The sequence below is a fragment of the Scylla paramamosain genome, chromosome 5 (genome assembly GCF_035594125.1).
Source record: "Scylla paramamosain isolate STU-SP2022 chromosome 5, ASM3559412v1, whole genome shotgun sequence".
NCBI lineage: Eukaryota > Metazoa > Arthropoda > Malacostraca > Decapoda > Portunidae > Scylla > Scylla paramamosain.
In genome coordinates, this window is record NC_087155.1 from 22,164,238 (window position 1) to 22,179,797 (window position 15,560).

A 15,560-nucleotide genomic window follows, 5' to 3' on the forward strand; every position below is an offset into this window, starting at 1 on the left:
CACACACACACACACACACACACACACACACACACACACACACACACACACACACACACACACACACACACACACACACATACACAATGGGAGGTAGAGGAAACATTATTGACCATTAACACACACTACCAGAGAGAGAGAGAGAGAGAGAGAGAGAGAGAGAGAGAGAGAGAGAGAGAGAGAAAGAGAGAGAGAGAGAGAGAGACGTCACTTGCTAAGCCTGACATTGAAAATCTTAAGCCAGCCTTCACGACCCATGCAAATCAGAGGAGCTTCAGAAATAAAACCGCTGCAGTATTCAGACATTCTCAAAAATCCAGGTGCATTCAGAGGATGAAGCTTCATCAGATCATCTTAGTGCGGAAAAATTGTAGAAATTATGCGTTGCTGTTGTATTATAAAGCGTACCTTAAAAGTATATTTTTTCTCTTTTTATTCAGAAGGTACTCCATTTTTTTTTTTTACGATAGATAAACGATGAGTGCACAGTCTCTCTCTCTCTCTCTCTCTCTCTCTCTCTCTCTCTCTCTCTCTCTCTCTCTCTCTCTCTCTCTCTCTCTCTCTCTCTCTCTCTCTCTCTCTCTCTCTCTCTCTCTCTCTCTCTATGAATTCCTATCTTTCATCCCTTTTCTTTTACTCTCCCATCCTCTGCCTCTCCATCCTTCCCTCTCTTTCCCTTACTCCCTCACCCTCTCTCCTTCCATCCATTTCTCGGCTCCCTCGCCATCCCTCGTCCGGCCTCCGTCAGATAGAGGCCGTAGGAGGACTCTCGGGGCCATGACAGGAGGCATTTATGGTTTCCTGTGGCCCTCCTTGTTTACTCCACGCTGACGGAGACAGATGGTGAGGCGAACACGAGACGCAGCTGCCGAGGTGAGGGAGAGGGAGATGGAGGGAAGGCTTGGCAGTAAAGGACGCGAAGGAGACGTGACACCTGTTTATGTTTGCAGCGAGAATGGAACACGATTTTTTTTTTACACTCTTCCCTATTTTATTTATTTTATTTTTTTTATGCGTCTATGTGTTGGAAGAGAGTGACAATAAAGTGTTGTTTTTTTATCTTATTTTATTTACGTATTTATCTATTCATTCATTTATTTATTTATTACATTATTATATTCCCTTTATTCCCCCTTACACATAGGAAAATAAAGGTACCAGGTATTGTTCGCTAAAGCTCCGTCAGATATATTTATGGTCCCTGGTTGTTTCTGAGCCGTCTTTCTTCGCACTGACTCAGACGAATCCTGGCACTGTATTCCTTGTAGTTAAGTAGGAGTAAAGAAGCGGAAGCCAAACATGTACTTCATTATACCGTAGAGCTGTTTTTTTTTTTTTTTTTTTGCTTCTTTCACAACGTGGATTATGGAATGGTTGAATATATAACTGAGGATGGAGAATTTATCTGTTAGTCAGTCAGTCAGTTAATCTATCTATCTATCTATCTATCTATCTATCTATCTATCTATATTTTTTTATGTATCTATCTATCCATCAACCTGCCAGTTTGTCTGTATATCTCCATTTCCCAGCTTATCTTTTCTTTTTCGTCTTTCCTTCTTTCCATAATAGTGCGAGATGGATCTTTAAACTCGCTCACTTCTGCCACTAACACTCCATTAATTTTTATCACGCTCTGGTTTACGTTCTTAATGCTTATTGAATAGAAATCTGCATTTTAGATCCCAATTTTTACTCTGTGGATCTGTTGAAGCAATTAATTAACTATTTTTCCTCTCAAAAACCATTACCAAACTTTTACCCACCTTAACTTTTTATACTCCTATTCTCACAAACATTTACTTTCTTTTATGTTATTTTCACTTGCAGCAAACCAGAATAATTTTTAAGCACAATCGTATTTACCTTCCATTTTGTATTACCTGTGTTCATTCCCATTCCAATATTGCTAACACTAAGGAATATGGAAGACGAACAAGCACCATCATACATCATGTCCCTAACGAGGCTGTTTATGACAAGCTACACAATACAATATACTTACGGTGAGGGATGCAGAGTTATAAAGACGCGGGTTCCTTATCCTTGAATTAATTTCTCTAAGTGTTGATAAGATTCATTAATTACACTTGGCTGTCTCAAGTTTCGCTCTGTAACCTGGAGCTTTCACTTAATTTTTCCCTCCAGCAGTGGCATCTCTTTTTGTAATGCTTCTAATGCGATAATTAACCATCCACCCGACATAATACATCTTTATCACATACCACATTGCCTCTCAGTCCATTGTGTCATATTTCTGTTTCAAACTTATGTCATTCATACTCTATGTGTAATTTTCTCTCATTTCATTTTTTTTTTCTTGGCTTTTTCTCCGCCTTGCCCTCATCATTTTAATTTCCTTCCATCCCTTATTCATTCTGCTTCCCTTTTCTTTTTTGCTCATTTCATTCTTTTCCTTTTTATTCAGCCTCGTCTCCTCTCGGTCATCATAATATTCAAGCCCTCCCACCTCTCTCCAAGATTCTATTGATTATCTGTTTCGCATTAAAGGTGACAACCCGTTTTCTTCGTCAGGAGCTGCGAGGCGAAGTGTGGACGGCCAAGTACGCAGACTTGTGCTCACCTGTGATGAGTATAAGTACTGTAGTAAATTATTATGATTGGTTGGTTTGAGAGCGGCGCCTTCCTCGTTTTGGTCGTTTGATTCTTGTCATTGTCGTTGCTGTTTTCGTCTTTATTATCGTCAAAATATTTATCCTTATCGTTACCGTTATCGTTATATTAGTTATTGCTTTCGTCTTTCTCCTACTGCTTATGCTTCTGTTCCTCTTCCTCCTACTCCTTCTCCTTCTCCTTCTCCCAAACAGCTATTCAAAGACCTAAAACTCTACTGCTATTTAATCATCCCATCTAATTTTATGTATTTCTCCTCCTCCTCCTCCTCCTCCTCCTCCCTTCCAAATGTTAAAATTACATGATGTGACCTGATGTGATATCCCACCACCACCTGTCCCTCCCTAGACACGACCGATGTGATCGCTCCCCTTCCCCTCAACCTTCTTCTTTCCTTTCATATGCCTTTCCCCTCAGGCACTATCATCCCCTTCCCTTCCTCTCGCCTAACCTCGAGATCTCTTTAATATCTTGAACTTCATCCCATCACGTATGCTCTTCCCCTTCCTCCCAAAACACTTTACCCTTCCCCTCCCGTTTAACCTTCATAATGCTAATGGTCTTATCAGTCATAGATAACTGAAACGTAGCATCTTTGTTTAATTGGCCTTTCGTTTTTTGTATTTGTTTACTTTTTATATTTATTTATTTATCTATCTATCTGTCTACTCATTTATTTATTTTTACTCGCAGGAATGAATCAAGCCATCAGTTTTTCATTGATTTCTGCCCCTCGTGGCCTTATTTTTGCTGCGTTTTCTTCTTTCTTCCTTCCTTCCTTCCTGGTGGCGGCTCGTCGCCCTTGATCCGGGAGATAGTGACGTGGCAAGGCAGGGAATGGTGGAAGAGGGGATGGCCGCTGTGTGGAGGATAGCAGTGATAGTGTGGCAGAGGTGATGAGAGTGATGGTAATGTTGTAGTGTCTCACTATCTCGAGAACTTACATATTGGAGAATTGAATGTTATGTGTGGATCTTTTTTAACTTTTTTCTGTATGTCACTCCACCTTGTCATGGTCTGATCCATTTCCTCCTGCACCGTGCTCCATTTTCTATTTTTTTTTTAGATTTTTTTTGTTTCATAGTCTTCCCTTCCTGTTTTTTTCCACCAGTTTCATATTAATTTCTTTCCTTTTCCTTACCATAACCCTCAATTTTTACTTCATACTCTTTCCTTTCTCTTTTTCCACCAGTTTCACATTATTTTCCTTCCTTTTCCTTACCATAACCCTCAATTTTCAAACTAATACTCTTCCTTTCCCTCTATTTTTTCGTATCACAATTATTTCCTTCCTTTTCCTTAACATAACCTCCAATTCTTTACCTTATACTCACCCACTCATCACTTCCCTTCTACCTTCTGTCTCCTAGCATCCACGCATCGCATACTCTCTCCTCTCTCTCTATCCCTTTCCCTCCCTCCCCTGCCACCATACATTCCTCGCTGGGCCCTTGATGGATGAGACACGCGTGGCTCACATGATGCAGTCAACTCCCATGATTTACGAGCCCCATGACCCAGCTCGGCGTCGTTATCTCCGCGCGTCATTAAACTCGTCTATCGGCTAGTTAACTTCTATATCGACGTATTGGGTTACTGAACGGAGGACCCACGCCCTCTATCTCCGGTGGTAGTGGTTCGTGAATGGTGGGATGGCTGGTGTGGGAGGAAAGAGGAGTAGAATGAATAGTAGAAGGAAGAAGGGGGGAGAGGAAAGAACGAAAGAGCAGTAGGGGAAAGAACAGGAGGTATAATAAGAGGAAGAGGAAAATCAAGGGAAAAATTAGAAGGAGGTGGAGGAAGAGGGAAAAGAAGTGGAGGAATGGAGGAGCTTTACGTTAGGGAGTGACAGGAGGAAGAGGAAGAGGAAGAGGAGGAGGACGGGGAGGAGGAGGACGAGGAGGAAGAAAAGCAAAGAACAGTAATTAATGATGTCAATATTTTTCAGACACACACACACACACACACACACACACACACACACACACACACACACACACACACACACACACACACACACACACACACACACACACACACACACACACACACACACACACACACACACACACACACACACACACACACACACACACACACACACACACACACGAGGTCAGTCCCTCCAGTCTCCTCCCTGGGGTGCGCCTTGCCTCACCTCTCTGGATCGATGCCTTCCTGACCCATTTTTAAAGCTTCCAATAAACGTATTTCCCGATCGACAAATACGCTTAAAAAAAAGTAATAACAAAGTGCACATTGATAGCCAAAGTGACACAGGATTTTCTATATTGCTGGAGAAACTTAAACATTCCATCCATTGTCTTTTGTCTTCTTTTCTCTTGTTTTTCTTTAATCAAGGGGACGCTTCCTGATATTAGAACCATAAGAACACAAGAAGGCAAGTTGCAAGAAACCATCAAGGCTACAAGTGGCAGTCTCTGTATAAAAACATCCCTCTATCATCCTCTGTCATCCCATCCACCGTGAAGAAAAAGAGCAGTCTAGTCTGGAAGAAGCAATCAGACCTATACACGTGGCAGTCTTTTTATAAAACATCCAAATTACCTCCTATTATCAAAAATAACACTATGAAGAACAAGAACAATCCAGTCTGTAGCAAACCATCAGGTCTACACGTGGCAGTGTCTATAAATCATGCCATATTTCCATTTATGATCATAAATAACACTATGAAGAACAAGAATAATGCAGACTGCTTTGCCAAATGACTCTGAAATAGTGTGACCTGATAGCCTTGAGTTGAGATGTTCGTGATATTTATCTCACTCAGCAGAGCGTGAAAAAGTTGAGCTGATCTCTCTTGTCAATTTTTTTACCTCCGCCTCCCTCCCTCCCTCCCGCCATCCGCTAGTGTTAATATCTCTCCCATTCTTCCTCATGTTTCTTTGTTCCTCTTCCAATATGTCTCCGCTCGTTTCTTTTCTTTAGTGTTATTGATTTTTTCTGTCTTTTTTCCTTTATGAGTCTGTTGATCTTTTGGTCTCTCTCTCTCTCTCTCTCTCTCTCTCTCTCTCTCTCTCTCTCTCTCTCTCTCTCTCTCTCTCTCTCTCTCTCTCTCTCTCTCTCTCTCTCTCTCTCTCTCTCTCTCTCTCTCTCTCTCTCTCTCTCTCTCTCTCTCTCTCTCTCTCTCTCTCTCTCTCTCTCTCTCTCTCTCTCTCTCTCTCTCTCTCTCTCTCTCTCTCTCTCTCTCATAGTCTTACATTTATTTTCCCGCAGCTTCTCGTCCTCATTTCTGTTCTCTCTTATCTTGATTTTTTTTTTACTTTTCCTCCTCATTTTTCCCACTCCCTCTCCTCCCATCGCCTTTCAGCGGCGTCACACTCGAGTACCAGAAAAAAAAAATGCATCACAGAAAATGAAAATCCACAAAATTCATCACGAAGGAGAGATTCTGTTCGTTGGGCAATTGATTAATCTTTGCTCTTTTTTCTCTCTTTCTCTTCGTCCCACGTCACGCTGAGGCCTCATTCGTCACCCTGAAGGAAAAACTCGTGGAAAAAAAAAAACAGGTTAGGTGACGGAGTGGTGACGGAGTGGTGACGTCAGCCATTACTCCTTCAGGCAACGGGAGGCGGTGAGTAATGGTGCTGCGGCTTGTGGTGAGCGAGACTGGTGGTGCGGTCTTGTTTTGGTCTTGAGGTCTTAGTCTTGGTCTTGCTCGAGTTTTTAAGAACATAAGAACATAAGAAAATAGGGGAAGCTGCAAGAAGCCATCAGGCCTACACGTGGCAGCCCCTGTATGAGACATTTCTTTTTTTTTTTTATGTAGGAAGGACACTGGCCAAGGGCAACAAAAATCCAATAAAAAAAAAAATGCCCACTGAAATGCCAGTCCCATAAAAGGGTCAAAGCAGTAGTCAAAAATTGATGAATAAGTGTCTTGAAACCTCCCTCTTGAAGGAATTCAAGTCATAGGAAGGTGGAAATACAGAAGCAGGCAGGGAGTTCCAGAGTTTACCAGAGAAAGGGATGAATGATTGAGAATACTGGTTAACTCTCGCGTTAGAGAGGTGGACAGAATAGGGGTGAGGAAAAGAAGAAAATCTTGTGCAGCGAGGACGCGGGAGGAGGGAAGGCATGCAGTTAGCAAGATCAGAAGAGCAGTTAGCATGAAAATAGCGGTAGAAGACAGCTAGAGATGCAACATTGCGGCGGTGAGAGAGAGGCTGAAGACAGTCAGTTAGAGGAGAGCAGTTGATGAGACGAAAAGCTTTTGATTACACCCTGTCTAGAAGAGCAGTGTGAGTGGAACCCCCCCCCAGACATGTGAAGCATACTCCATACATGGACGGATAAGGCCCTTGTACAGAGTTAGCAGCTGGGGAGGTGAGAAAAAACTGGCGGAGACGTCTCAGAACACCTAACTTCATAGAAGCTGTTTTAGCTAAAGATGAGATATGAGATTTCCAGTTCAGATTATAAGTAAAAGACAGACCGAGGATGTTCAGTGTAGAAGAGGGGGACAGTTGAGTGTCATTGAAGAAGAGGGGATAGTTGTCTGGAAGGTTGTGTCGAGTTGATAGATGGAGGAATTGAGTTTTTGAGGCATCGAACAATACCAAGTTTGCCCTGCCCCAATCAGAAATTTTAGAAGAATCAGAAGTCAAGCGTTCTGTGGTTTCCCTGCGTGAAATGTTTACCTCCTGAAGGGTTAGACGTCTATGAAAAGACGTGGAAAAGTGCAGGGTGGTATCATCAGCGTAGGAGTGGATAGGACAAGAAGTTTGGTTTAGAAGATCATTAATGAATAATAAGAAGAGAGTGGGTGACAGGACAGAACCCTGAGGAACACCACTGTTAATAGATTTAGGAGAAGAACAGTGACCGTCTACCACAGTAGCAATAGAACGGTCAGAAAGGAAACTTGAGATGAAGTTACAGAGAGAAGGATAAAAGCTGTAAGAGGGTAGTTTAGAAATCAAAGCTTTGTGCCAGACTCTATCAGAAGCTTTTGATATGTCTAAGGCAACAGCAAAGGTTTCACCAAAATCTCTAAAAGAGGATGACCAAAACTCAGTAAGGAAAGTCAGAAGATCACCAGTAGAGCGGCCTTGACGGAACCCATACTGGCGATCAGATAGAAGGTTGTGAAGTGATAGATGTTTAAGAATCTTCCTGTTGAGTATAGATTCAAAAACTTTAGATAGGCAGGAAATTAAAGAAATAGGACGGTAGTTTGAGGGATTAGAACGGTCATCCTTTTTAGGAACAGGCTGAATGTAGAGAAACTTCCAGCAAGAAGGAAAGGTAGATGTTGACAGACAGAGCTGTAAGAGTTTGACTAGGCAAGGTGCAAGCACGGAGGCACAGTTTCGGAGAACAATAGGAGGGACCCCATCAGGTTCATAAGCCTTCCGAGGATTTAGGCCAGCGAGGGCGTGGAAAACATCATTGCGAAGAATTTTAATAGGTAACATGAAGTAGTCAAAGGGTGGAGGAGAGGGAGGAACAAGCCCAGAATCGTCCAAGGTAGAGTTTTAGCAAAGGTTTGAGCGAAGAGTTCAGCTTTAGAAATAGATGTGATAGCAGTGGTGCCATCTGGTTGAAATAAAGAAGGGAAAGAAGAAGAAGCAAAGTTATTGGAAATATTTTTGGCTAGATGCCAGAAGTCACGAGGGGAGTTAGATCTTGAAAGGTTTTGACACTTTCTATTAATGAAGGAGTTTTTGGCTAGTTGGAGAACAGACTTGGCATGGTTCCGGGCAGAAATATAAAGTGCATGAGATTCTGTTGATGGAAGGCTTAAGTACCTTTTGTGGGCCACCTCTCTATCATGTATAGTACGAGAACAAGCTGTATTAAACCAAGGTTTAGAAGGTTTAGGTCGAGAAAAAGAGTGAGCATTGTACGCCTCCATGCCAGACACTATCACCTCTGTTATGCGCTCAGCACACAAAGACGGGTCTCTGACACGGAAGCAGTAGTCATTCCAAGGAAAATCAGCAAAATACCTCCTCAGGTCCCCCAACTAGCAGAGGCAAAACGCCAGAGGCACCTTTGCTTAGGGGGATCCTGAGGAGGGATTTGAGCGATAGGACAAGATAAAGATATGAGATTGTGATCGGAGGAGCCCAACGGAGAAGAAAGGGTGACAGTATAAGCAGAAGGATTAGAGGTCAGGAAAAGGTCAAGAATGTTCGGCGTATCTCCAAGACGGTCAGGAATACGAGTAGGGTGTTGCACCAATTGCTCTAGGTCGTGGAGGATAGCAAAGTTGAAGGCTAGTTCACCAGGATGGTCAGTGAAGGGAGAGGAAAGCCAAAGCTGGTGGTGAACATTGAAGTCTCCAAGAATGGAGATCTCTGCAAAAGGGAAGAGGTTCAGAATGTGCTCCACTTTGGAAGTTAAGTAGTCAAAAAATTTCTTATAATCAGAGGAGTTAGGTAAAAGGTATACAGCACAGATAAATTTAGTTTGAGAGTGACTTTGTACTCGTAGCCAGATGGTGGAAAACTCGGAAGATTCAAGAGCGTGGGCACGAGAGCAGGTTAAGTCATTGCGCATATAAACGCAACATCCAGCTTTGGATCGAAAATGAGGATAGAGAAAGTAGGAGGGAACAGAAAAGGGGCTACTGTCAGTTGCCTCAGACACCTGAGTTTTAGTGAGGAAAAGAAGATGAGGTTTAGAAGAGGAGAGGTGGTGTTCTACAGACTGAAAATTAGATCTTAGACCACGAATGTTGCAGAAGTTAATGAAGAAAAAGTTGAGGGGGGGATGTCAAGACACTTAGGGTCGTCGACAGAAAGGTAGTCCGACCTGGGGACATTTATGGTCCCCTCCCCAGACGGGGACTCCGAGGCTGGTGTAGGAGTCGCCATAATGATTTTGAAATTTTTGAGTGAAGGGTGTGTGTGTGTTATTAGGTGCTTGTAGTTCTGTGTGGAGGAAGAGAGTTGTCTTTAGAGGGCAGGCTGTGACTGCCCCCTTGTGTTGCGAGATACAAAGGGAAGCGTTCAGTGAGGTCACAGCTGGGTTTAATGATAAGTTCACAGCACCCCCTGAACAGTGCTTTAGACCTCACTGGGAGTAATTATCGTTTAGGCAGGTGTCTACTGCCTCCTCCTGTACATGCAAGTACCTAGTTATTTCCACCCATCATCCTCATCCATATGTTTTGCCCAATCTTCTTGTAAAGCTCGCTAATGACCCAGCTCTAACAACCTGATTACTGAGTCCATTCCTTTCATCTACCACTCTATTTGAGAGCCAATTCTTTCCTATCTTTCTTAAACCTAACTTTTCATTCTTGAACCCATTATATCTCGTTCTATCCTAATTACTGATCCTGAGAAGTTTCCTTGCGTCACTCTTGTTATATCCCCTACACCATTTAAAGACCTCTATCAGCTCCCTTCTTAATATACGTTTGTCTAAGGAATGTAAATTTAAAAGTCTCAGTCTTGTTTCATAAGGAATACCTTTCATCATTTGTATAATTTTAGTCATTCTCCTTTGTAGGGATTCTAATAGAGCCATATCCTTGTAATATGGTGACCAGAACTGCACTGCATAAAGTAGATGAGGTCTGACCAGGGCCATATCTAACTTTAATATTACTTTGGGGCTTCTACTTTTAACACTCATTAAAATTAATCCTAATGCCTGATTCGCTTCATTGCTGGCCTTTATGCATTGTTTTCTTAGACGGAGATCGGAGCTAACTATAACTCTTAAATCTTTTTTCGTTCTCTGAACAAACCAGCACTTTATTTTTTTATTGTTTGCCTACTGTGTGGGTTTCTTATACCTACGCTAAGTACTTTGCATTTGTTAATATTAAACTTGATTTGCTATCGATCTGTCCATTCATTCATCCAATCCAAGTCTGCCTGCAAGGTGATGGCATCCGAATCTGACCTAATTAATCTACCTATCTTCGTGTCATCCGCAAATTCACTAACATTGCCAATAAACCCACTCTCTAGGTCACTGTTATATATTAAAGATAAAAATTTTTGTCTTGATCTTGGTTTTGATTTGGTGCTGGTTTTGGTCTTGGCTTTGGTCTTGCTGGGTTGGATGAATGTGTGTGTGTGTGTGTGTGGCGTGCCTGCAGTTGGTGGCGCCCGTCTCGCTGATGGAGCTGCCGGCGTACCTGGCGGAGCATCGCGATTACCCGCTAAGATGCCCCTGTCTGCTTCATAATCACTCGCAAATTGACTGGTAATGAACGTTTCAGGCACAACGGGACGAGGCAGAAGGGAACGCAGGGGCAGATTATCATAAGGGTCAAATTTAGCTCTCCTCCATGTGCTTCTCGTCCTCAGTGTCACGCATCTCTCTGTGTTGGCGCCACGCAGCTGTAAAAGTCCTTAATGAGACGCCGCGAGGTCATTGAAGACAATTGCGTACCTCAGGGTAAACAGATGCTGCTGAGTGAGGGGAACAGGAGACACATACCTCCAGGCTTCCCAGTAGTAATCAACAGGTGATTCAAAGCAAATATGCGAGGTAATTGGGTTAATACTCATTGCGCTATACACGAAGAATTCTTAAGTCGCTTACATCCCGAGCGTTCGTGAGTTAGGGATCATGTCGTGTGTGTGTGTGTGTGGTGCGCAGATGCCTGTTCTCCTCATCAGTACTCCGCCCCACCCCGCACTACCTCACCCTGGCTTGCAACAACACCAAGACACAGACGCTAGGGCATCGCGCCGCTGCTCCACTCCAACCCTCCTCAGTGTCTCTCCGCCGCCACTCATGCCCTACACGCTCCTCCTCCTGCTGGTGGTCTCGGTGTGGGTCCGTGGAGTCCCCATGGAACACACCGCAGCCCTCAAACAGGAGCAAGTCACACCCCTGCCACACGTGCTTCCCTCACCGCCTCCATCACTCGCCGTGCTGCCTCAAGGTGCGCCTTTTGACTCCCTTGTTGAGGCGTCAGTAAGTAAGTCAGTCATCCTGCCTCAAGGCTTGGTGACGGACGCCTCTATTAGCGTTCCTGTCAATGTTGAATCACAGTGAAAGTTGTGCAGTTTTTTTCTTATCTTATAAAAATATTCTCTTGATCAGAATTTGAAAGTAGGAGAACATATCGGTGAGTTTAGAGCAAAATTATCCCTGTGATTAATGATAATATGTAAAACCATGCTTTATTTAGGCCTGCTTTTAATGATTAGTAACAATTTACACCCCAAAAACTTTAATGGATAAATAAACATTGCTGTTGTGCGGCAGTGATAATGTTGATGATGATAATGATAATGATGAAGTGCTAACACCATGACTGGCACTAATACCAAACCAGTAACAGTACTGCTAATGGTAATTGTAATAGAAATACCACTGATAACATTGAAATGGCCGACTTTGAACTACCGGCCACCGCGCCACACCGGCCGTGACTCAGGCGTATCCATCCTCCACAGAGAGCCTCGAGCGGGAGGGGGAGACCCTGGCCACCACCCTCATTCAGCTGCTGCGAAGAGCCGCCACCGCCGCTCGAGGTAGGCGCGTTTGTCGTTGCCGCCTCATGAAGAAACTGTTACTGCTCCATTAGAACGTACAATAATGAAGACATGGTAATATCTGAAAAGTAAGACTAACATTTGGTGTCACTTTGTTCACTTTGCCAAATAGAATCATGAAGGATTCTTTGGTCCGTATTCAGAAACGATTTGCTGTGTCACCACGACTATTTTCAAAGGTCACAGAGATGATCAGCCGTTTTCTCAAGAGTGTTTCTCCTGTTAATAATGTAGAAATCTTATTATCTATCACTAGAACAGTGAAAACACCCCTAAAATCCAGTGTCACTTCAACTAGAGACTTTAAAATGTAGTACAGGTGTGCTACAAGAATGTTTCAAAATATGGTTCTTTGCCTCGTAATTTACTGCCGTCCACTCCCCTCCCGGACAGTGGTGGGGTGCCCCTACCCTTACACGCAGGTCATCCACGAGTGTTTCTATATGCATAAGAAAAAGCTGACCTGGCCACAGGCGCGGAGGGTGTGTCAGGGCATGAGCGGCGACCTGGCAGAGCCGCTCCAAATCTACGCTTTGCAGACCCATCTGGCGGATGTCTATGGTGTGTGTGTGTGTGTGTGTGTGTGTGTGTGTGTGTGTGTGTGTGTGTGTGTGTGTGTGTGTGTGTGTGTGTGTGTGTTCGTTTAGGAGCATTAACAGGTCTGTACAACTGGAAGGAGAGAGAGAAATAAGTAATGAAACATAAGTGAAGAAACACATCTTGTTCACTATATATTAGTAACATGTGGAATAGTGTGTGTGTGTGTGTGTGTGTGTGTGTGTGTGTGTGTGTGTGTGTGTGTGTGTGTGTGTGTGTGTGTGTGTCACCTCATACAGACCCTCCACCAGGCCCCGGGTACCTCTGGGTGGGCGCCACCAACGAGGGAGCCGCGGATGGGGAGTGGCGGTGGGTGTCTGGGCGGCGCCTGGACCCTGAGGACTGGCTCTTCCAGCGGCCGGACAACCAGAACGGCGACGAGCACTGCCTAGAGATGGTCATGTCGGACTACCCGAAGGTATTCAACGACGAGACGTGTGGCCTGGCGCAGCGCTTCATCTGTCAGTACCGCACTGAATGACGCCACTCTCACCGCTGGAATCACGAAGCGCAACAACTCCTGGCGGAAACATGAGTGGCTGTGTCATTCTCCGCCTCTCACGTGTCATGTAAATATTGGGTTTTTATTCGAGAGGTGAAACCCAAATCTTGTGAAGTTGCATGTGAGGCAAAATTATGGTTACCAAGCTTGTTAAGTCTGGTGAACGCCACATTTTCCTCGTGTCACGCCCAGACCTCCGCCCGTCCGCCCGCCTTCCTTCTCCTTTCAGCGTTATTTTCTTGCCGTATTTTCTCAACCTCTTAATAAAGGAAGAAAATTATCGGGGAAAATGGACAGACAGCATATCAGATCGCTGCATTGTTAGCACGGCACAGCAGGGTCCTGTTACGGCGCTATGGGTATTTTTTTTTTTTCTTTATTTGTATTATCGATAGAAATAGAAAAATACTCCTACTCTCTCCGCCCTCACAGGGGTTGGTGCGAGGTACAGATAAGGTAGACAAAGATTAATCACATGAAAATTAGACATAGAGGAAACTGGACCCAAATGTCTATGAAATTAACGAATATTATATTTTAAATAAATCTTGCATTGAACTACGATATTATTACCCAAAGAAAATAACGCAGTTCCTTTTTACGTGATAGTTCTGGAAAGTGGAAGAAGTGAAGTGTCGATTCTATACATTCTATACATTCTGTTTGTCGAATATAAACACAAACAACTTAGAAAAATGCAAAAAATCTGATGTTGGTGGTGACGGTGATGATGAGTGTTAGTGTCAATGTATAAAACAATGAAGCTTAATACTGTACATGTGTAACTTAAAATATGCATAAGTTGGTCTGTATTTACTTAATGTTACGTCCTAGAAAAGTTACATTACTCTTACAGGCGTGCATATCGTTGTCTTTGCAACATCCTAACTGTCCTTCCCCACGTGTGTGTGTGTGTGTGTGTGTGTGTGTGTGTGTGTGTGTGTGTGTGTGTGTGTGTGTGTGTGTGTGTGTGTGTGTGTGTTTCTATCCCTCCCCTTCCCTCTCCCTCTCTAACGTGGCTTACTATCCTTCTATCCCCCTTCCCCCCTCCCCGTTACCTACCACCATCGCCCCTCCTCACTCGTGGTCCCCTTCTTCCCTTCACCTCCCCCTCCTTCCCACATCTGCCTCACCGCCCCTTACCCGTGTGCTCCTCCTCCTCACCCTCCCTCTCTCACATGCCTTGCCTCCCTCGCCTCATTTATCATTCATCCTTCGCCTCTCAACATCGATCAACATCCTTGTAATGCCGTCCCGTCTTTTTTTTTCTTTCTTCTTCTCTCTCTCTCTCTCTCTCTCTCTCTCTCTCTCTCTCTCTCTCTCTCTCTCTCTCTCTCTCTCTCTCTCTCTCTCTCTCTCTCTCTCTCTCTCTCTCTCTCTCTTCTCTCAGCACTTTTCCTTGTACTTATTTTTCCTCTTCGTTACTCATCTCCTTTCCTTCCTTCTTTCCTTTTTTTTTTTTTCTTAACCACGTCAGTTGCTCAAAATTAAGTTTCCGTCATTTCCAAATTTTTTTTCTATTATTATTATTATTTTTTTTTTACGGCAGGTTTACGCCCCGCTTGGCTCGGCTCCTCGCTGGTGCTGTGAAGAGCAAATCGTTTCTTGAAAATTATTACGAGAAGTTTGGGATATTTTTTCCCTCCCGGAAAGACCTTCAAGGATCCTCATTACCTCCCGTGCTCCTCCCAACCCTCCTCCCTTCCCAAGTAGCCTTAACATTCCTCTTCCTCCACCATCTTCTTCCCAAGGAGCTCCAGCATTCCTGCCTTCTCCCAGTACTTCTTAGCAGCCTCCCAACCCCTGCTTTTTCCCGTTCTCTTCCCCAGCACCCTCAACATCTTTGCTCCTTCCTTTTCTCCACAGCAGTCCTAACACCCATGTTTCACCCTACCTTCATTTCGCCGCAGCATCACTACTTCTTCTCCTTCCCATTCTCATCTTCAACAGCTTTACTATCCCTCCTCCCCATTCTTCTCCCTAGCATCCTCATCTCTTTTTCCTTCTCACTCTCATCTCTTTACCAGTCTCAGCATCCCTCTCTTCCTCTCCATTCTTTTTCTCCAGCAGTCCCAGCACTTCTGCTCTTCTCTTTTCTCCACAACAGCCTTCCCATCCTCGCTCCTCTACAGCTGAGGCGGTGTCCTCACGGTGCGTCCCTTTGGTGTCCTCCTGGGGCGTGTCAGGATGGGGGCGGCGCGCGGCTCCTGAGGTACTTTCGTTTTTGTTATCCCTCCCAGATTCCGTTTTCTCTTTCACACATGCTCCTCATAGTTGGGTTCATTATATCGTAGAGTTGTAGAATTGTATGTCCAGGTTTCGTCGTAAAATAT

At 44.0% G+C, this 15,560-nt stretch overlaps 2 protein-coding genes across 2 annotated transcripts in view; both read left to right on the forward strand.

The window, feature by feature from the left end:
• LOC135100959 (uncharacterized) overlaps positions 1-15,560 on the forward strand; it is a 228,424-nt gene that overhangs the window by 124,687 nt on the left and 88,177 nt on the right. The window lies entirely within an intron of this gene.
• Positions 10,564-13,783, forward strand: LOC135100670 (C-type lectin galactose-binding isoform-like). Its single transcript, XM_064003805.1, has 4 exons — positions 10,564-11,512; positions 12,030-12,107; positions 12,522-12,689; positions 12,977-13,783. Exons 1-4 carry the CDS (start codon positions 11,194-11,196, stop codon positions 13,204-13,206), a joined length of 795 nt encoding a protein of 264 aa, XP_063859875.1. The 5' UTR covers positions 10,564-11,193; the 3' UTR covers positions 13,207-13,783.